This window comes from Dendrobates tinctorius, unplaced genomic scaffold, assembly GCF_039654945.1.
Source record: "Dendrobates tinctorius isolate UK_male_01 unplaced genomic scaffold, ASM3965494v1 ptg000032l, whole genome shotgun sequence".
Classification (NCBI taxonomy): Eukaryota; Metazoa; Chordata; class Amphibia; order Anura; family Dendrobatidae; genus Dendrobates; species Dendrobates tinctorius.
The window spans coordinates 20,305,000-20,327,188 of record NW_027361700.1 but is presented as its reverse complement, the minus strand read 5'-3'; the positions used below and the strand labels follow the sequence as shown (position 1 = coordinate 20,327,188).

At 45.0% G+C, this 22,189-nt stretch overlaps 1 protein-coding gene across 1 annotated transcript in view; it reads right to left on the bottom strand.

Annotated features, from left to right (window-relative positions):
• PPP1R1B (protein phosphatase 1 regulatory inhibitor subunit 1B) overlaps positions 1 to 22,189 on the bottom strand; it is a 131,510-nt gene that overhangs the window by 27,718 nt on the left and 81,603 nt on the right. Inside the window, exon 4 of the mRNA XM_073572559.1 lies at positions 14,022 to 14,097. Within this exon, the coding sequence (XP_073428660.1) occupies positions 14,022 to 14,097 (76 nt within the window). The remainder of the gene's footprint in view (positions 1 to 14,021; positions 14,098 to 22,189) is intronic.

Here is a 22,189-nt window from a genome sequence, read left to right as displayed (position 1 = left end):
GTACCCGACCGGGAGACCCGAAGGAAAGGATGCTATTGAGAGATGGACGCATTTCGAACAACCACAGGTGTTCTTAGACTCTCAACAGGGCAGAGCAGTGCGCCTGCATCGGAGCCTGCGACGGGCAGGAAAGAAGAGGACGTCATCGCTACAAGATGGGAGGCATCGGACCGGACCGTGACTCCCTCCGTACCCGAACCGGACCAGGACCGCCCCTGGGTGAGTATAATATAACTCCTTTTTCTTCTCTTTCAGGGTACATCGGGGGCTTATCTACAGCATTCTGTAATGTTGTAGATAAGCCCCTGATGGTGGTGACGGCAGCTTAGAGGCAAAAAAATAGGTGACAGATTTCCTTTAAGGGCTCGCTCAAGCCACTGTATTTTCCATCCGAGTGCAATCTGACAAAGCATTGGATCGCACTCAGACTTTTGTTATTCTATAGGACCATGTACATGTACGATTTTTTACTGATACCGAGCCGGTCTGGGTAAAAAAAAAATCACAAAACATTCGAGTTTGGTCCAATATTCGGATCGCACTCAGCCATACAAATGAATAAGAATGTGGAAATCATCGGACTGCACTCGGATGATGATTTCCGCGCACTGAAACAAAAAAGAAAAGACTGATCGCAGAGTCCAGGGTGTAGTACAAAGGGTTAAATCAATTTATTGAAACATACAATTTACAGGTAAGGGGGACAAAAAAGTGTGTATGTTCGGTACAAAAGTGCATGGGATGCACGGAGAGAGAGCTAAAATTCAGGGCATATATATAGACAGGCAACTGCCTAGTGACTATCAACACTAGCAGTATTTATAATCATATAGCATATATCCATGTCAACTCCATAAGAGCCAAGTGGCTGGGTGTCAGAAATCAAAGCCTGCAAAGGGCATAAACAATGATACAGGCATAAACCTAATAAGACCAATCTATTAGAAGGTACAATACCTTAAGAGGAGACACCACTGAGAGGGAGCCTCAGCCACACGTGCATCTGCCCCGACGCGCCTTTCAGACCAGCCTTCTTCAGCCTTCAGACCAGCCTTCGTCACAATGGAGAAGATGGAGAAATTTTGTTCTCCATCTTCTCACAGTGTGCACTGATTCTGTCATCTAAAAGAATCGGAGCACACTATGCTGTCATTTGCATAATCGTCCCAATATTTTCGGATGAGAGAATCTACGGCTGCGTGCACCTTCCCTAATCCAATTTTATACTAAGTAAAAAAGTAGCTTTAATGTATTAGGCATAATACATTTTCTTACTTTACTTCACATACGTCTGGATGATCTTTTTGCATTTGTTGATTCCTTGGACTACAGACCTTGCATCTTCCTGTTGGGAGAGTTCTGCTGACTACCGTACATGTGTAAGTCCAAGATTGATGGCCCTTTCTGCTATTTTAGACTGGCAGGTTTCTTCCTAGACACATACATAAGACGAGACCTGTCAGTCCAGCTAAATAGTAACACTACCCACCATTCATGCTATTGATTGTACACACTGCAACCTTTTATGTTGTTGAGCAAGACAATTACAAAAAAACGCTTTGCTGACAACCCACACGATGAAGAAAAGAAAAACACATGTGGCCTAATTAATCAAGTCCCACGTTGTTCATGCCAGGCTTGATGAAATGTGCCGGAGTCGGACGCTCCTGATTTATGAAGACGCGCACGCCTCTTCATGATTCACGTGCATCGAATGAGTGACGTAGACCTCCGTGTGCATCTCGCTACAAGTCCTATTCCAGTCCCTGCTGGAGTAACATTTGTGGTGCTATACTCCTGTCCTGCCCCACCTTCAACCACTTTGTTGGAGCTGGGTGAAAATGGAGTGATAATGCCAAGAGTTGCATAATTTTTGCACAGGCTCAAGTTACGCCCAAATTATGCAACTTTGAAATCTTTTTATGCCAGTTTCTAGCGTAAAAGCCTTGATGAATGAAGCCCATGGAGTATAAAGAGCACATTAGAGTGTTGTCTGAACCCGTTGATATAAGTAGGTGCGCTCCACATCAGTGTGAAATACATGGGGGGGGGAGCTTAAAAAATGTATTGGACCAATGGAGTGTAGGAACCTGCCCTATGAGCACTCATTCGTGATAATTAGCCAGTGTCAATGTACCCTGTGCTGTGGAATAGGGTTGTCCAGACAGATTACTATCCTCTCTATTAGCCAAATCCCCTCCTTCACAATTAGCCGAGTTGTTACATATGGCTGATCTGAGGACGGGGGATGGAATTTGGCTCTCAATAAAGTTATCATGACTGGTTGCTGTGATCTCTCCCAAAGTAATACTGGCCATACATATTAGATAGTTGTTGTCCACCTGAAGGTGCAACAGATATATATCTCTTCCAACTCTTCCATACGCAGGAATATTTGGTTCAGTCTTGTGCTTTTGTGCTGCCAGTAGTCTCATATCCATGGATCAGGTGTCAAAGTCCAGTCCCTTCCCTCCAGGCAAGAGTTGAGAAGCCCCCATGCACATTATATGGTTGGAAGATCCCACTCAAATCCGAGGATTCGGATAACTTTTATCTAATGTGTGTGGTGAATGGTACTTGCTGTGTGGGTCAGTATTTTTGGGTTATGGTTGTATACTTTCATAGCCTGTAATATATTGGTTAATCCTTAAAATATTTTGGGTAAATAAAGTTCAGAGAAATCAAAGCTGTTGGCAGCATAGTTACATCATTACATGCTATTGTCCAATCACATTGGTTTAGTGTTTTTTTGGATCGCAATGTGTTCACTGTTTGTATCTATCACATCTACAACAATTGTTTCATTTGTATCAGAGAAACAAACAGACTTGAGAAAATTCTGACCTCTGGAAAATGGCATTCGTTTGGCCATTTCTGCATCAGGTAATTACGGTATGTCAATTATACTAAATATATAAAAACAAAGTCACCATTGAAAAGTAATATATAATAATATAACACAATAATGTGATCATAATATATTTCTTTTATAGGAGATTATTCTTCATTTTTGGGATTGTCATGATCCATGTTAGTCCTGTCAGATAAATGAACATAGTAACCTTTTTTTTCCTTTGGCTGTGAGCCAAGGTTTGGTTTTTGCCCCCGGTGGCCATTAGGATTATTGCACTGTGGTGTCTTTTGTTCTAAATTTGACGCCCTGTGGTGGTGAGCGTCATTGCACTTGGTTACTTTAGTTTGTGCACGCAATTATGTAACAGGTGTGACTGCTCTATAAGAGAGTGTCAGGTCTGTCAATCACTGTTGGTGATTAGTCCTCAGTAGAGTTGAGCGAAACGGGTCGAAAAATTTCAAAAGTCGCCGACTTTTGGCAAAGTCGGGTTTCATGAAACGAAACCCGACCCTAGGATGAGGTCGGCCACGAGGTCGGCGACTTACGCGCCAAAGTCGCGTTTCAAAAGTTTGTTTTGCGCTCTTTTTCAGCCAATCAGGATCCACGGACACTGTGGGCAACGTGATGACATAGGCAGGGGTCACCACCATCTTTCAGAAGGGCATGCAAGTGATTGGCTTGCTTTGGTGGGCGTCACAGGGGTTATAAAAGGGCGTGCACACCGACCGCCATCTTACTTCTGCCGATCTTAGCATAGGGAGAGGTTGCTGATTCTGTAGGGAGAGCGTTAGGCAGGGAAGAAGAAAAAAAAACTGCTTCTGCTGCTAGCGATTTTGCCTGTACAACACACCAGTCACTGTGTGTGCAGTGCAAGGGGAGGCTATATTGTGGTGGATCAGCGGTGTTGGTTGTCAGGCTGCCTTCTAAGGCTTCCTGACAGCTGCATTGCTGTTTCCCCACTGCTCTGCAAACTGCTTTTTTAAAAGCAATCCCAATTTTTTTTTTTGTCCTGCTGAGGTACTGAGCGTGCATTTATTCACACCATACAGCGGTGTACACTCCTCACACAGTACCGTGTAACGGCTGTTATCACAGCCCCAGTGAAGCTATCTGTGTGTCACTGTGGAAGGATAAGTGGAGGACTTGTTCCGTTCTTACAGACCTACACTCTAGGGAGATTCCTATTCTGCCCAATTCTACATACATCTTGTAGTTTGTGATACACTAGCCAATTTCTGCCTGTGACATAGCGCTCTGATATTCAGTGGGCCTCACACAATCCAAAAGTGTCCAGTGTCCACAAGTGTCTGCAGAAATTCAAAATCTCCCTTATCCTGTAGTCACTTTTTTCACACCTGTGCCATCGAGCCTGTGACATAGCGCTCTGATATTCAGTGGGCCTCACACAATCCAAGCGTCCAGTGTCCACAAGTGTCTGCAGAAATTCAAAATCTCCCTTATCCTGTAGTCACTTTTTTCACACCTGCTGCATCGAGCCTGTGACATAGCGCTCTGATATTCAGTGGGCCTCACACAATCCAAAAGTGTCCAGTGTCCACAAGTGTCTGCAGAAATTCAAAATCTCCCTTATCCTCTAGTGACATTTTTCATACCTGTGCCATCGAGCCTGTTACATAGCGCTCTGATATTCAGTGGGCCTCACACAATCCAAGTGTCCAGTGTCCACAAGTGTCTGCAGAAATTCAAAATCTCCCTTATCCTGTAGTCACTTTTTTCACACCTGCTGCATCGAGCCTGTGACATAGCGCTCTGATATTCAGTGGGCCTCACACAATCCAAGTGTCCAGTGTCCACAAGTGTCTGCAGAAATTCAAAATCTCCCTTATCCTGTAGTCACTTTTTTCACACCTGCTGCATCGAGCCTGTGACATAGCGCTCTGATATTCAGTGGGCCTCACACAATCCAAGTGTCCAGTGTCCACAAGTGTCTGCAGAAATTCAAAATCTCCCTTATCCTGTAGTCACTTTTTTCACACCTGCTGCATCGAGCCTGTGACATAGCGCTCTGATATTCAGTGGGCCTCACACAATCCAAGTGTCCAGTGTCCACTAGTGTGTGCAGAAAATCTAAATATCCCCTGTCCTATAGACACCTTGTACCTTGTTTTACATTACTATATAGTTTGTTGGATTTTGTCTACATTTCTACCAAAAATGAGGAAGGCTGGTGGAAGAGGCCGTGGAATTGGGCGGGGGTTGGCAGCTGGTAATGATGGTGTTGGTGGTGGATCTGATGGTAGTGGCAAAAGCAAAATAGGACCGAATGCAGGAGGTGTTGAGCCTGCGTCATCGTCTGGCTCCATAAGGCTTCGAAGGCTTAGTTTTCTAGGAGTTGGCAAACCGCTTTTAAAGCCAGAGCATCAGGAAAAAGTTTTGTCTTACATTGCTGACTCAGCCTCCAGCTCTATCGCCTCCTCTTCTGAAGTTGTAAAAAGTAAAAGCACTGAGTCGTCATTGGAGGCTCATGTTCATGAACCACACCTTTCCTTGTGTCCTTCACCCCAACCAAGATTGAAGGATGACGCAGGCCATACTACTGATTACTCCATGGAGCTGTTTTCACATACCAAGCCTGGATTATCAAGTGAAATGGTGAATTACCCAGGCCAAGATGAATCTGACATGGAGTGCACTGATGCACAGCCGCTGATAGATGATTCTGCTGGTACATTCACTCAGAGCACTACATTGTCCTCGCAGTGTACAGAGCCAGATTCTGACCCTGATGAGACTCAGGTGCCCCTTCCCGCACACTATACCACCATACACGGTGACACAGAGGAAGGTGCACATGACATTGAAGAGGAGGTGATGGATGACCCAGTTGTTGACCCAGATTGGCATCCATTGGGGGAAGAGGGTGCTGCTTCCAATAGCTCAGATGAGGAGCATCCACAGCAGACATCGACATCGCAACAGCTGTTATCTGGCAGGCCCGGAGCACTCCAAAGACAGGTTCCAAAAATCAAAAGAGTTGCTGGACAGCTTGTCCAGAGGGTCAAAACATCACAGCGTGCTAGGCCGCAAAATGTCTGCCAAAGTAGGAAGAGTGCAGTGTGGCACTTTTTTGAACAAAATCCTCATGATCAGGCCAAGGTTATCTGTAAGAAGTGCGCAAAGACCTTTAGCCGAGGGAAAAATCTGAAAAATTTGAATACCAGTTGCATGCTTAGACATTTAACCAGCATGCACTTGCAAGCGTGGACACAACACCAAACCTCAAGTGCCACATGTGCAACTGATCACAAAGAAGGTAGTCAGCAACGCTACATTGTTTCCCCCCACTGTAAGCCCACCGGTTAGCACAGCAGCAAATGTTGAGGTGTCGTTGCAAGGCCACAGCAGTCAGGGAATCCCACTGTTATATCAACGAAATACTGAATCTAGGCCATCAGAAAGAACACCAACTCCATCGCCATCATCAACCCTCTCTCAGTCCGCCCTGTCCACCGCTACTTCCACCATATGCAGCTCTCAAGTCCAGCTCACCCTCCCAGACACTATGAGTAGGTCAAGAAAGTACTCAGTCTCTCATCCGCGTACACTGGGTTTGAACGCCCACATTGCCAAACTAATCTCGTTTGAGATGATGCCCTAGCGGTTGGTGGAAAGCGCAACTTTCCGCGAACTCATGGCCTATTCAGTACCAGGCTATGACCTACCCAGTCGCCACTTCTTCTCTCGCAAAGCCATCCCAGCCCTCCACCATCATGTGAAAGACCGCATTGTCCATGCACTCAAGCAGTCAGTGAGCGGAAAGGTGCACCTCACAACTGATGCATGGTCCAGTCGGCATGGCCAGGGCCGTTATGTGTCCATCACTGCGCACTGGGTTAATGTGGTGGATGCAGGGTCCACAGGGGACAGCGGTGGTGGGACAGTGCTGCCTAGCCCACGGTATAGGAAACAGTTGGCTGTAGGCGTTCGACCCCCCTCCTCCTCCTCCAGAAGCGAAAGCTCGTCCACAGAGCGCAGGTGTACGAGCACTCCATCTGCAGCTGCCACTGTTGCACACAAGGTGTCCCCCTATCGAGCAGCTAGTGGAAAGCGTCAGCAGGCTGTGTTGCAGATGATGTGTTTGGGCGACAGACACACCGCCGAGGTGCTGGCTGAGTACTTGAAGCGACAAACTGAGTCATGGCTGGGCAGTGTACATCTTGAGGCAGGCAAGGTAGTTAGTGATAACGGCCGTAATTTTGTGGCAGCCATAGCCCTTTCAAAACTCAGCCACATACCTTGCTTGGCTCACACCTTGAACCTGGTGGTGCAGTGCTTCCTCAAAAATTATCCGGAGTTAACAGCCCTGCTCCATAAGGTGCGAAGACTGTGCGCGCACATCCGCCGGTCGCCTGTACACTCCGCTCGTATGCAGAAGCTGCAGCGATTGCTCCACCTTCCCAACCACCGCCTCATTATCGACATTGCAACAAGGTGGAACTCCACCCTGCACATGGTGGAGCGGCTGTGCGAGCAGAGGCAGGCCATAATGCATTTGTGGGAGGATACACGGCCAGGCACTTTGAGAGCAGACATGGAGTTGACAGGTGTGCAGTGGTCGAAGCTGAAAGACCTCTGTAAAGTCCTTCAGTGTTTTGAGGAATGCACACGGCTGGTAAGCGCAGACGACGCCATCCTAAGCATGAGCATCCCACTTATGCGTCTGCTCATGCAAACTTTGACGAACCTTAAGGAGCAGGCGTCTGCAGCCAATGTTGACGAGGAGGAAGAGGTGGAGGGAATCCTTGATGACATTCATCCATTGTCTGCTCAGGGACCTCTCCTGGACGAGTTGGAGGAAGAAGAGGAGGAGGATGATGATGGGGATGATTACTTAGGGGAGGAGGATGCATCTCGTGGGGCAAGTGAAAATGTTGGCGTGGCAAGGTCTGGTACAGGGTTTGTGCGTGACTGGAGGGATGTGGATTTGCCAGAAAGTGCTCCTCCAACCAGCACTCGCAGTGCATCATTGACACCGGGAACATTGGCCCACATGTCAGATTATGCCTTGCGGATCCTAAAAAGGGACCCCCGCATTGCCAAAATGATGAACGATGACGACTACTGGTTGGCCAGCATCCTGGATCCACGCTATAAAGGCAAATTACAAAACATCATGCCACACGAGAACCTTGACCTAATATTGGCTAATAAACAAGCAACTCTGGTAAATCGGTTGCTTGAGGCATTCCCAGCACACAGCAGCGGTGATGGTTCTCACACGAGCCGTACGGGCCAGGGGCAGCTTGGCAGAGGTGTTCATGGTGCACACCGCAGAAGTGGCGTTGGAGACAGGGGTTTCATGACAATGTTGTGGACTGATTTTTCAAGTACCGCTCACACAATTGGTAATACAGCATCGATGGAAAGTGACAGGAGACAGCAGTTGTCAACTATGGTTACAAACTACTTTTCCTCCCATATCGATGTTCTCCCACACAGGTCATTCCCCTTTGACTATTGGGCCGCTAAACTGGACACCTGGCCTGAATTGGCACAATATGCCTTACAGGAGCTCGCTTGCCCAGCTGCAAGTGTGCTATCGGAAAGAGTCTTCAGTGCAGCTGGATCAATCCTGACAGAAAAAAGGACCCGTCTGTCAACCCAAAATGTGGATGATCTAACCTTCATTAAAATGAACCATGCATGGGTTTCCAAGGATTTTGTCCCACCTTCCCCTGATGACACATAGGGTGACAGAAAAATGGCTTGCTTTGGTCCACCTCTTCCTGGGACTTGACCTATTTCGCCTTTTGCATCAGCTGAATGTCCAACATCAACATATGCCACTTTCTAAAACTCCCTAACTGTGCTGCCTCCCCCCCCATGGCCGGGGTCACCACCTAGCGCACGACACCGTGCGAGTGCCGTTGCCCTGGACAGGTGGGTAGGCCGACTCTTGGGCGCGGGCACTGGCACAGGGTCCCTCATAGTGCAATCAAGTGTCTCTGACGGTGGTGGTGCACACCCGCCGTCAGACACACCGCCGTACTATGAGGGGCCCAGTGCCAGTACTGACGCCCACGAGTGGGCCCCCCTTGCTTGGGCAGGGCCCCAGCATTTGCAATCTTTACCTCTCCCTGCTCCTCCGCTGTGTAGTCTGGGCCGTCAAATCCATACTGTGCCTGACACCGTCTGAGCCTGCCTCCTGATGTATAGACATATATTTTGAATGTGTACGCTATCCATACATGTTATCCGGGGATACGGTACCCTTTCTCACCTTTGTGCAATCACGTGCAATCCATACTGGGCCTGACACCGTCTGAGCCTGCCTCCTGATGTATAGACATATCTTTTGAATGTGTACGCTATCCATACATGTTATCCGGGGATACGGTACCCTTTCTCACCTTTGTGCAATCACGTGCAATCCATACTGGGCCTGACACCGTCTGAGCCTGCCTCCTGATGTATAGACATATCTTTTGAATGTGTACGCTATCCATACATGTTATCCGGGGATACGGTACCCTTTCTCACCTTTGTGCAATCACGTGCAAGCCATACTGGGCCTAACACCGTCTGAGCCTGCCTCCTGATGTATAGACATATCTTTTGAATGTGTACGCTATCCATACATGTTATCCGGGGATACGGTACCCTTTCTCACCTTTGTGCAATCACGTGCAAGCCATACTGGGCCTAACACAGTCTGAGCCTGACTCCTGATGTATAGACATATCTTTTGAATGTGTACGCTATCCATACATGTTATCCGGGGATACGGTACCCTTTCTCACCTTTGTGCAATCACGTGTAATCCATACTGGGCGTGAGAACGGCTGGCGAGCTGTTAAGCAAGCTACAGCACCTGTGGTTTGCACACGTAAGTTTTTCATTTTTTCAGGAATGACGGTTAGGCCTAATTCCGGAACTGCGGTTGACCTGCACTTACTGGGAAATCATCGTTCGCGGGTAATAATTGTAATCAGTGATCCCCATCACTAACGTTGTTCAGCGGGTTATCTGCACCTGTAAGCGACAAACGCTGGCCTTTTCAGTGTAGCGCACATGCAGCCACGGACATGTAAGGGCATGACACACCAGTTATTGGCCAATCTCATGTGCCAGAGCCTCACGTGTCCCTCTAGTAAGCCGGACTCGGACCGCGGGGCATGACGGAGTCTCGTTCGTTAACGGAATTAAGCTTGCAATGTGTGCATCTGTTCTGTAGCTGGCATGGTTGAGGTTTCCCAGGTGGAGTCGAATTTAACCGTAGGCTCCACTCCTGGTGGTGCCCTTCTGGACATTCCTTTAAGGTTCAGCTTTGCAACCATACTGCCCACGTAAAACAAACACTTTGCTTTCATGAACGCTGTTTGGAGGGTCATGACTCGTGGGAATAACGCTGCCCAATCAGTTAACCAGCTAGAGAGATCCATCGTTGCTCCCAAGCATGACATCACACTCTCTAGGAGGAAGGTAATGCCACTGTGGCGACCGTACTCCTGGGGGCGACACAAGTGCACTGATGCCCAGCCACTGCTCGATGAATCTGCTGGTACATTGACCCAGACCACTACATTCCCCTCGCACGCTACACGGCCTGAATCTGACCCTGATGAAACTCAGGTTACCCTTCCCATATACAGTTCCATCTTACACGGTGACAAAGAGGAAGCTGCAGATGAAAGTGCAGGTTTGGCCCACCCGCCATCAGACACACCACCGTACTATCAGGGGCCCTGTGCCAGTGCCGTCGCCAACGAGTGGACCCTCCCTGCTTGCTCAGGATCACAGCACTTGCAAGGTTGAAATACTGTGCAGTGAGATGGAAGATGGGGACGACGAGGAGTCCAGACTAGTACAGGGATTCCCTAGCGAGGAGACTTATTTGATTGTTTTCAATGTTGGGACAGCAATTTTTGGGGAGCACTATACTCTGGAGAATGATAGATGGGGCCCACCATACACTGGAACATTCCAAAGGTGGACATCAGACACTGGAGCAGCATTTACAGGGCCCATTATACACTAGAGCATTAGAAATGGGGCCCATTATGTTTGGAGCATTATTTGGGCCCATAAGACAGTAGAGCTTCATCCATGGGGACCAACATATACTGTAGCATTATGTGGAGCTCATCATATACTGTTTCAAACATTATATGGGACCAATGATTCTGTATGGAGAAATAGATGGGCCTCGTCATGAGATGTAAAAAGTGAAGTATTTTTCATTGTACTATACCGCTATTTCTCTGGCGTATCGGAGCATGATGAGTTGTGGTATGTGTTAAAGGGGCGCTCTTTCGCCCAGGGCACATGAAAACCTGGAGCCAGCCCTACCCCCCCACAACTTTAGCCAAATAACCCCCATTTTTCAGTGCGTAACTTGTATTATGAAGTTAATTAAGGTTGACAAGCTTAAGTAAGAAGAATTGATGCTTTTGGCATTCAAATTAGCACTGTAGGTGTGTTTCCTGTCCTCCTCTCACTGCCGACTTATATTCCCCATTGACTTACATTGGGTTTCGTGTTTCGGGACGACCCCGACTTTTCCCTATAATCGGCCAATCTTGCTCGACCCGACTTTTGGACCCTAAAAAACCAAAAGTCGCTCAACTCTAGTCCTCAGTTACATGCAATCCTGGGTGAAGGATGGAGCTGAAGGAGAGTCCCGGGCAGCTCAGTGAGAGTCCTGGAGAAGCAGCTATGGTGTCTGCGAGGAGGGCTGGCATGGTTTGGTGGAGTTGCAGCTATGGTGTCAGCAAGGAGTTCTTGCATGGCTTGGTGGAGTGGCAGCTATGGTGTAGAGCTGCACTCATGATGCTGGATTCGGTTGTTGGAAAGCTGGACTCAACATGCTGGACTCTTGTGCGGGAGAGCTGGACTCTGTTTTCTGGACAGCTGCACGCAGGTGGTGGACTCTGTTTGCTCCAAGGCTGCACTATGGTGTTGGATACGGTCGGAGGAAAATATCCACACAGGTGGTGGGCTCTGTTGCTGGGAGCGTAAGCAACAGAGCAAAGCTAAGTGGTGTTCCCCTGTTTTGTCTCTTTTCCTTATGTGTGTTTAGCGCAGTGGTGGGATTAGTTTCCGCACCGGCCATTTCACTAGAAAGGGTTAGGTGGAGGGCGAGCTAGGGTTTAAAGGTATCCTAAGCGGCGCCCGGTGTGGAACCGGCCTAGGGAACGTTAGGAGTGTAGAGACACTGACTCAGGGGAGTGCAGGAGGTCTCCATTTCCCTGTTTCCCTATCGCAGGGCCACCATTGTTATTGTTACCCAGGTTTCCCCTTTATTGTTTAAATTCGCCTTACTGGAGGTGGAGTTTCCAGACTTACGTGTAATTCCAAAATTCGCCTGTTGGAGGCGGCGTATCCAGCTGCACGTTTTATTATTTAAATTCGCCCAACTGGAGGCGGTGTATCCAGTGTCACGCGTGTCATCTAAATCCATCCTGCTGGAGGCGCTGTGTCCAGTCGCGCGTGACCATGACAGGGATACAGAGTTTAAAGTCTTTGCAAATCCTGGCTGCCTGGAGTTGCTTACCACACTCCTCAACCTTGAAATTGCAAAGATAAGAAAGAAAAGTTGTGGAATTATGGATATCACATGATCGATAGACATGTTAATGATATGCAAATGATGAAAAAATGGAGACAAAATTTTCAAACATGGTGATTTATTTAGTATTGAGTATGAGCACATCACCTGGGTATCCCACAATTACATGCTTTAGCTGCTATCAATGAGGTTTATTAATGGTTGCTGATAATGTTCTGCCACACTGCATGCACTTGGGAACTCAAATCATCAAGATCTGCTGCTGGCAGCTACTTTTGTAATTGACAACCACTGATGTCCCAGATGGGCTCGATGGGATACAAGTCCAGAGACGCTTCTGATCAAGGATACAACTTTAGTCTATGCAAACTGCTCATAGTAACACAAGCAAAATGGGGCTTGGCATTGTTCTGTTAAAAAACGTATCCTGGAACATCAGAGGAATGGCCGTACCACCAATTCTATGACTGATCCATTCTGTACTGCAAATTAAACTGGATGTCAAAATACTAAATCTAAGGCATCTAACAGTGTCTGCAAAAACATCAAAAGTTGTTTACTTGGCATTGGGCTATAAGCCAGACATTAGCTATTGGTGTTTCCTTGACCTTATAAAACTACACTCAAAGTCTATCATGGAGCAGAGCAAGACGGTAATGGAAGCAGGAATGGAGGTCTGTCCTCTTCAGCAATGAGCCACACTTTTGTCTTGGATGCAAGAATAGCCAGATATTAGTCTGAAGACTACATAAGCAACGCCTTGAGGAATTGCATAATGTAGAGTAGCTGGACTCCGCTAGGCTTCATTCTAGGTACGCTAATAGCTTGGCATTCCATTGATCTGGTTGTGGAACCAGTGGTGCGGTCAGTTCTACTAAGTGTCCCTGAAACCATTTTTCAACACGACAACACCAGATCACATGTTGCTGGTGTTACTGTGAGCAGCCTGCATAGCCAAAATGTGCTACATGGCCTACAAAATTTCCGGAAATTGCAAAGAGAGCAGCCAGCAGCAGATCTTGATGATTTGTGTGCCTAAGTGCATTCAGAGTGGCAAAACATTCCTCAAAGAAACCATTAATAACCTCATTGATAGCAGCTAAGATTTGTAAGCACTGCTATTTCTGTGTGTGAAGCTCATACTTGAATAAATTGAGATGTTTTGAAAATTATTTTTAATTTTTACATAATTTGCATATTATTAACTTGTCTATCGATACTGTCATATCCATAAATGTATTACTTTTCCTTCTTGGTGTTGCAATTGTAATGTTGATGATTGTATATATTAGGATTTTTAAAGCAAATAACTTAAAGTAATTGCTGCAGGACCAGTTTGGTCCACCAGAGTGGCACTGGCAATTACTTAGGTAATGCTTATTTTAAAGAATTTCCAGCAGTTTTTTTTTATCCTGGAGGTTCTTTAATAACAGTTTGCAGCAAGCCTCGCCTTAGTATTTTTTTCTATTACTCCTCTATGTTTATGCAGGGGATTTGAAGCTTTGTATCGCCAAGACAAAGCTCCAGTTGCTAGGAAGATTTGTTAAGAAATTAATCGGCTTAGATTTAAAAAGTGGCGTTCTATGGTAAACATATGTAAGTGGCATTGATATGGTTAATATTTCATGGGTAACTCACCTTTCATTGATGGAGGAATATAGGGACATGGATTTGGTCTCTTGGTCTTTAGTGGTTGGGCATCCCCTGTCAGCTTCTATGAGAAACATAATGGAGGGTTAACAAGAAACACATTATTATTATTTATTTTTGAAGTACCATTAATTCCATGGTGCTGTACATGTGAGGATGGGATACATAAAAAATACAAATAAAATTATAATGAACAAACTAACAATGACAGACTGGTACATGAGGAGAGGGCTCTGCCTTGTGGGCTTACTTTCTACAGGATTATGGGGAGGAGATAGTAGGCTCGGCATTGCAAAAGCTCTGCTGGTGGTGAGGTGGCATCAGGGTCATTACAGGCTGTAAGTTTTTTTGAAGAGATGGGGCATTCAAGTTCTGTCTGAAAGTCCCGAATGTGGTGGAATCGGACATTTTGCAGCACAGAATTTCAAAGGATGAGGAATACACGGGAGAAGTCTTGCATTTGATTGGGTGAGGAAAGTAGAAGTATGTAGGAGGGAAGGAGGTCTTGGAATGACCGGAGATTATGGGTGGGAAGATATTGGGACTTTAGCTCTGAGATATATGGAGGATACCGATTATGGATGGCTTTGAAGGTCAATGTTAGCAATTTGAACTGGATTTGTTGGGTAATTGGAAGCCAATGAAGGTATTTGCAGAGTGGTATATCAGGTAGGGGAGTTCAGTGGGATGGGGTAAAGATGATGAGTTTGGCTTTGTCCACATTGAGCTTTAGGAAGCGAGAAGATAAGGAGGATATGACTGATAGACACTCTGGGATTCTGGACAGTAGAGGGGACATCTGGGCCAGAGAGGTAGATCTGAGTGTCATCAGAGTATAGATGGTACTGAAAGTCTAGGACTTATCCCCAAACAGTAATGCGGAAAACTGAATCATGTATATGAAATGGGGATCTGCCGCAATTTTTGGGAGATGGTAAAATTGGGCCTAGTCACATGATATTTAATACAGTGGGTATGGAAAGTATTCAGACCCCTTTAAATTTTTCACTCTTTGTTTCATTGCAGCCATTTGGTAAATTTAGAAAAGTTATTTTTTTTCTCATTAATGTACACTCTGCACTCCATCTTGACTGAAAAAACAGAAATGTAGAAATTTTTGCAAATTTATTAAAAAAGAAAAACTGAAATATAACAAGGTCATAAGTAATCAGACCCTTTGCTCAGACACTCATATTTAAGTCACATGCTGTCCATTTCCTTGTGATCCTCCTTGAGATGGTTCCACTCCTTCATTGGAGTCCAGCTGTGCTTAATTAAACTGATAGGACTTGATTTGTAAAGTCACACACCTGTCTATATAAGACCTCACAGTCACAGTGCATGTCAGACCAAATGAGAATCATGAGGGCAAAGGAACTGACCAAGGAGCTCAGAGACAGAATTGTGGCAAGGCACAGATCTGGCCAAGGTTGCAAAAGAATTTCTGCAGTACTCAAGGTTCCTAAGTCCACAGTAGCCTCCATAATCCTTAAATGGAAGAAGTTTGGGACCACCAGAAGTCTTCCTAGACCTGGCCGTCCAGCCAAACTGAGCAATCCTGGGAGGAGAGCCTTGGTGAGAGGTAAAAAAGAACCCCAAGATCACTGTGGCTGAGCTCCACAGATGCAGTAGGGAGATGGGAAAAAGTTCCACAAAGTCAACTAACACTGCAGCCCTCCACCAGTCGGGTCTTTATGGCAGAGTGGCCTGACGGAAGCCTCTGCTTAGTGCCAGACATATGAAAGCCCGCATAGAGTTTGCTAAAAAAAAACACTTGAAGGACTCCCAGACTATGAGAAACAAGATTCTCTGGTGTGATGAGACAAAGATAGAACTTTTTGGTGATAATTTTTAGCGGTATGTGTGGAGAAAACCAGGCACTGCTCATCACCTGCTCAATACAATCCCAACAGTGAAACATGGTGATGGCAGCATCATGCTATGGGGGTGTTTTTCAGCTGCAGGGACAGGATGACTGGCTGCAATTGAAGGAAACATGAATGCGGCCAAGTACAGAGATATCCTGGATGAAAACCTCTTCCAGAGTGCTCTGGACCTCAGACTTGGCCGAAGGTTCACCTTTCAACAAGACAATGACCCTAAGCCCACAGCTAAAAATAACAAAGGAATGGCTTCAGAACAACTCTGTGACCATTCTTGACTGGCCCAGAGAGGGCCCTGACCTAAACCCAATTGAGCATCTCTGGAGAGACCTGAAAATGGCTGTCTACCAATATTCACTATCCAACCTGATGGAACTGGAGAGGGTCTGCAAGGATTCTTGTTGCATCATTCCCAAGAAGACTCATGGCTGTACTAGCTCAAAAGGGTGCTTCTACTCAATACCGAGCAAAGGGTCTGAATACTTATGACCATGTGATATTTCAGTTTTTCTTTTTTAATACATTTCAAAAATTTTTACATTTCTGTTTTTTTCAGTCAAGATGGAGTGCAGAGTGTACATTAATGAGAAAAAAATGAACTTTTTTTAACCCCTTTCTGCCATCTGACGTACTATCCCGTCCATGGGACCCGGGCCCCTATGCCCATGGACGGGATAGTACGTCTAGCGCGATCAGCGGAGCTCACGAGGGGAGCAAAAAATAATGCTTTATTATCATACCGCCGAACAAAAAGTGCAATAACGCGCAATCAAAAAGACGGATAAAAAAATAACCATGGTACTGCTGAAAACGTCATCTTGTCCCACAAAAAACGAGCCACAATACAGCATCATCAGTGAAAAAATAAAAAAGTTTTAGCTCACAGAATAAAGCGATGCAAAAATAATTATTTTTTTATATAAAATTGTTTTCATTGCATAAAAGCGCCAAAACATAAAAAAACGACATAAATGAGGTATCGCTGTAATCGTACTGACCCGAAGAATAAAACCACCTTATCAATTTTACCGCAAGCGGAACGGTGTAAACGTACCCCCCAAAAGAAATTCTTGAAATGCTGGTTTTTGTTCATTCTGCGTCCCAAAAATCGGAATAAAAAGCGATCAAAAAATGTCACGTGCCCGAAAATGGTACCAATAAAAACGTCATCTCGTCCCACAAAAAATAAGACCTCATATGACTCGGTGGGTCAAAATATGGAAAAATTATAGCTCTCAAAATGTGGTGATGCAAAAACTATTTTTACAATAAAAAGCGTCTTTTAGCGTGCCTCAGCTGCCAAATATAAAAACCCACGATAAATAGTAAATCAAACCCCCTGCTATCACCCCCTTAGTTAGGGAAAAATAATAAAATTAAAAAAATGTATTTATTTCCATTTTCCCATTAGGGTTAGGGCTAGGATTAGGGCTGAGATTAGGGTTAGGGGTGTGTTGGGGTTGGGGTTGGAGTTATAATTGGGGGGTTTCCACTGTTTGGGCACATCAGGTGCTCTCCAAGTGCAACATGGCGTCTGATCTCAATTCCAGCCAATTCTGCGTTGAAAAAGTCAAACGGTGCTCCTTCCCTTCCAAGCTCTGCCATGCGTCCAAACAGTGTTTTACCCCCACATATGGGGTATCAGCCTACTCAGGACAAATTGCAAAACAACTTTTGGGGTCCAATTTCTCCTGTTACCCTTAGAAAAATAAAAAATTGGGGCAAAAATATCATTTTTGTGGGAAAAAAAATATGATTTTTTTTATTTTCACGCCCGGGCGTTATAAACTTCTGTGAAGCAATTGGAGTTTCAAAGTGCTCACAACACATCTAGATAAGTTCTGTGGGGGGTCTAGTTTCCAAAATGGGGTCGCTGGTGGGGAGTTTCAACAGTTTAGGCACATCAGAGGCTCTCTAAACGCGACCTGACCTGTTCATTTTTTATAAACATTCAAAACATTCCTGTGAAGCACCTGAAGGCTTAATAAACTTCTTGAATGTGGTTTTGAGCACCTTGAGGGGTGCAGTTTTTAGAATGGTGTCACTTTTGGGTATTTTCTATTATATAGACCCCTCAAAGTGACTTCAAATGGACTTCAAATGTGATGTGGTCCGTAAAAATAAAATGGTGTTGCAAAAATGAGAAATCGGTGGTCAACTTTTAATCCTTATAACTTCCTAACGAAAAAAGATTTTGGTTCCAAAATTGTGCTGATGTAAAGTAAACATATGTGAAATGTTACTTATTCAGTTTTTTGTGTGCCATATCTCTGTAATTTAAGGGCATAACAATTCAAAGTTGGAAAATTGCGAAATTTTCAAAATTTTCTCTAAATTTCCATTTTTTTCACAAATGAACGCAAGTTATTTGAATGAAATTTTACCACTAACATGAAGTACAATATGTCACGAGAAAACAGTGTCAAAATCAGTGGGATCCATGGAAGCGTTTCAGAGTTATTACCTCATAAAGGGACAGTGATCAGAATTGTAAAAATTGACCCGGTCATGGACGTGCAAACCACCCTTGGGGTAAAGGGGTTAATTTACCAAACGGCTGCAATGAAACAAAGAGTAAAAAATGTAAAGGGGTCTGAATACTTTCCGTACCCACTGTATTGTATAGATCAGCACGCCCCCATGTTTGAAACATAGGTGGTCCTTCAGTAGCATGCAGAGTGCAGGGAAAGGATTCACTACAATATCCTATCTACCATGGCAGTCGGGCTTGGATGATTTTTATTTGGCTCCATCCAGAGAAGACCATGCTGAAACCAAAGCAACCACAGGGATTAATATTTTTTAAAGTGAACTTACGCTTTTAATAACAGTTTGGACTTGCTATCCAAATGTTTTCTTACAATCTCCTTTTAAATCACCATGCAATGTTTTTGCAGCTTGTAAATAATTTGTGGACTTTCTTGAATACCTTTCCAGTAATGCATGCCCGCTGACATGAATAGTATTGCTCAGCATTTCCGTCATGTTGCGCCTCTTTAAAATCCAAACACTTGGGAACTTGACCTCACAAGTATACGTGTGCTCCACCACTGTGGCCATGCTGGTGTGAAAGGGGGAATTGTTATTTCTGAAGTTCAGAGACAGCATGCTGGGGTCCCTACAGTATGGAGGCCGGACTGATAGAAATGAGCAAGGCTCGGAGGCAGGGGGAGGACAAATGTCAAAAGCGGCCTGACAGAGTTAAAGGGAAAAGGATCAATCATGTTAGCTTTCCACTAATATATACGCACAAGTACAATAAAGTGTGGTGAATGTGACTATTATCCACTTGGGTTATCAGCCGGGGCTCTGTATGGCGTGCATTGTTGGCAAAGTACGTCACTTGCTAATGTCATTAACTGCAACTATTTGTCTAATGTTATTGGACTGCAGTTATAGAATGTTGTAATGTTTCTTTTGGACAATACTAACTATTTGGAAGGGTTATAGCTGCACTAAGAGAACGGCACAGGATATGTAGGGTCATATACTAATCCTGCAACTGAACTGGCTCATCTGTCCCTACTACATATCTCCTAAACAGCTGGGCCCCTCCAGATGGCTCACTTCTGTAGCCAGAAATCCTTCTCACTGGCCTTCATATGTGTCAGAGGTGAACTGTATTGACCCAGATGGCCCATATGTATTCCGCTAAGGAATACAATACGTAGCTCTATAGCACAATGCCACCATAGCATGAACTAACATAGGCAAAACATTAAAACTGTGGTGGGCTTATGGTGGCCATATCCTCACTAAGGACAGTTTTACATAACCAAGATTACACAACATTTTAGAATTTGTAAAATGGCCCAACACATGGACCCCTGTGGCTATGCCGAATAAAACCAATATCGGTCATCACTAAAGGAGATTTTTCGCCACCAAGATAACTCAGCACTTTGGTGCCCTATAAGGACCCCCGAGGTTATGCCGAATAAATCCAGTACAGGGGCCGTATCATCACTAAAGGAGGTTTTACACAACCGAGATAACTCAGCACTTTGTCATTTGTATATTGGTGCCCCATATGGACCCCCGTGGTTATACTGAATAAATCTTATATCACAATTTGTTCCTTTTCTACGGTATATAATTGCAGTAAACCAGGGGCTGACATCCATAAAGCAGACTCTTCTGTATTTCTGTCATCTGAAACCAGTTTTATACCCTAAATTACTATGCAGAATATACGCAGAAATGCTCTTCTGAAAGTGCAAAATAATGAATATACATTGCACCAGGGCATATCGTCTGATCTGTAGGTGACTCTCAGAAAACATAGCGTAGAATTGATGTTCTTCAGCCACTGCCACCCCCACACCATTCCTCAGGTGGCCTTGCTTTGCCTTTGAGGTCATACTTACTGTGATTTTGGAGCAGAAAGTTCTACGCTTTAAATAAACCCTTTTGTTCACTCCTCTGAATTTCAACATCTCTCTCCCCCTTCATCACAAATTCCATTACGTATTTTCACCCCATGTAATGGGGGAGGGTAGGAGCGCAGTCTCTGAGAAAGGGGGGGTGAGCTATACCTGTTTAGTTGCTTAATAAGCCAAATTTTATTTAACTAAGTCACTACCACATCATCTCAGATAAACAGCGCTATTTTTGTAGCTAAAATTCAGTGGTTGAACAGCTATAGTTATGCAGATGGGGTAGAACAAAATGGCCGCCACATGAAGTATTATATTAACATTTATATATTGTCACTAAAGAGTGTTTCATGGGTTATCTCTGAGATTGCAGCTCAAGTAAATGCAGCGGAGCTGTAGTACCAGACACAGCCCATCTATAGGAGAGGCACAATTTCTGTGGAAAAAAGTTGACCCTTTGATCTCATAAACTCTTTTCTACAGTTAGTGGTGGCGGGAGACCACTGATAGTTTTTAATTTGGCAGTATGATGTCAGAAGCCTCACCAGCATTTATATACACTACTAGCTGAAGAGCCCGGCGTTGCCCGGGCGTAGTAACTAACTACGGTTAGTTATAACAAATTATAATGATTATATATATATATATATATACACTCACTGGCCACTTTATTAGGTACACCATGCTAGTAAGGGGTTGGACCCCCTTTTGCCTTCAGAACTGCCTCAATTCTTCGTGGCAGAGATTCAACAAGGTGCTGGAAGCATTCCTCAGAGATTTTGGACCATATTGACATGATGGCATCACACAGTTGGCGCAGATTTGTCGGCTGCACATCCCTGATGCGAATCTCCCGTTCCACCTCATCCCAAAGATGCTCTATTGGATTGAGATCTGGTGACTGAGGAGGCCATTTGAGTACAGTGAACTCATTGTCATGTTCAAGAAACCAATCTGAGATGATTCGAGCTTTATGACATGGCGCATTATCCTGCTGAAAGTAGCCATCAGATGTTGGGTACATTGTGGTCATAAAGGGATGGACATGGTCAGCAACAATACTCAGGTAGGCTGTGGCGTTGCAACGATGCTCAATTGGTACCAAGGGGCCCAAAGAGTGCCAAGAAAAAATTCCCCACACCATGACACCACCACCACCAGCCTGAACCGTTGATACAAGGCAGGATGGATCCATGCTTTCATGTTGTTTATGCCAAATTCTGACCCTACCATCCGAATGTCGCAGCAGAAATCGAGACTCATCAGACCAGGCAACGTTTTTCCAATCTTCTACTGTCCAATTTCGATGAGCTTGTGCAAATTGTAGCCTCAGTTTCCTGTTCTTAGCTGAGAGGAGTGGTACCCAGTGTGGTCTTCTGCTGCTGTAGCCCATCTGCCTCAAAGTTCGACGCACTGTGCATTCAGAGATGCTCTTCTGCCTACCTTGGTTGTAACGGGTGGCAATTTGAGTCACTGTTGCCTTTCTATCAGCTCGAACCAGTCTGCCCATTCTCCTCTGACCTCTGGCATCAACAAGGCATTTCCGGCCACAGAACTGCCACTCACTGGTTTTTTTTTCTTTTTCGGACCATTCTCTGTAAACCCTAGAGATGGTTGTGCATGAAAATCCCAGTAGATCAGCAGTTTCTGAAATTCTCAGACCAGCCCTTCTGGCACCAACAATCATGCCACGTTCAAAGGCACTCAAATCACCTTTCTTCCCCATACTGATGCTCGGTTTGAACTGCAGGAGATTGTCTTGACCATGTCTACATGCCTAAATGCACTGAGTTGCCGCCATGTGATTGGCTGATTAGAAATTAAGTCTTAACACACAGTTGGACAGGTGTACCTAATAAAGTGGCCAGTGAGTGTATATATATATATATATATATAT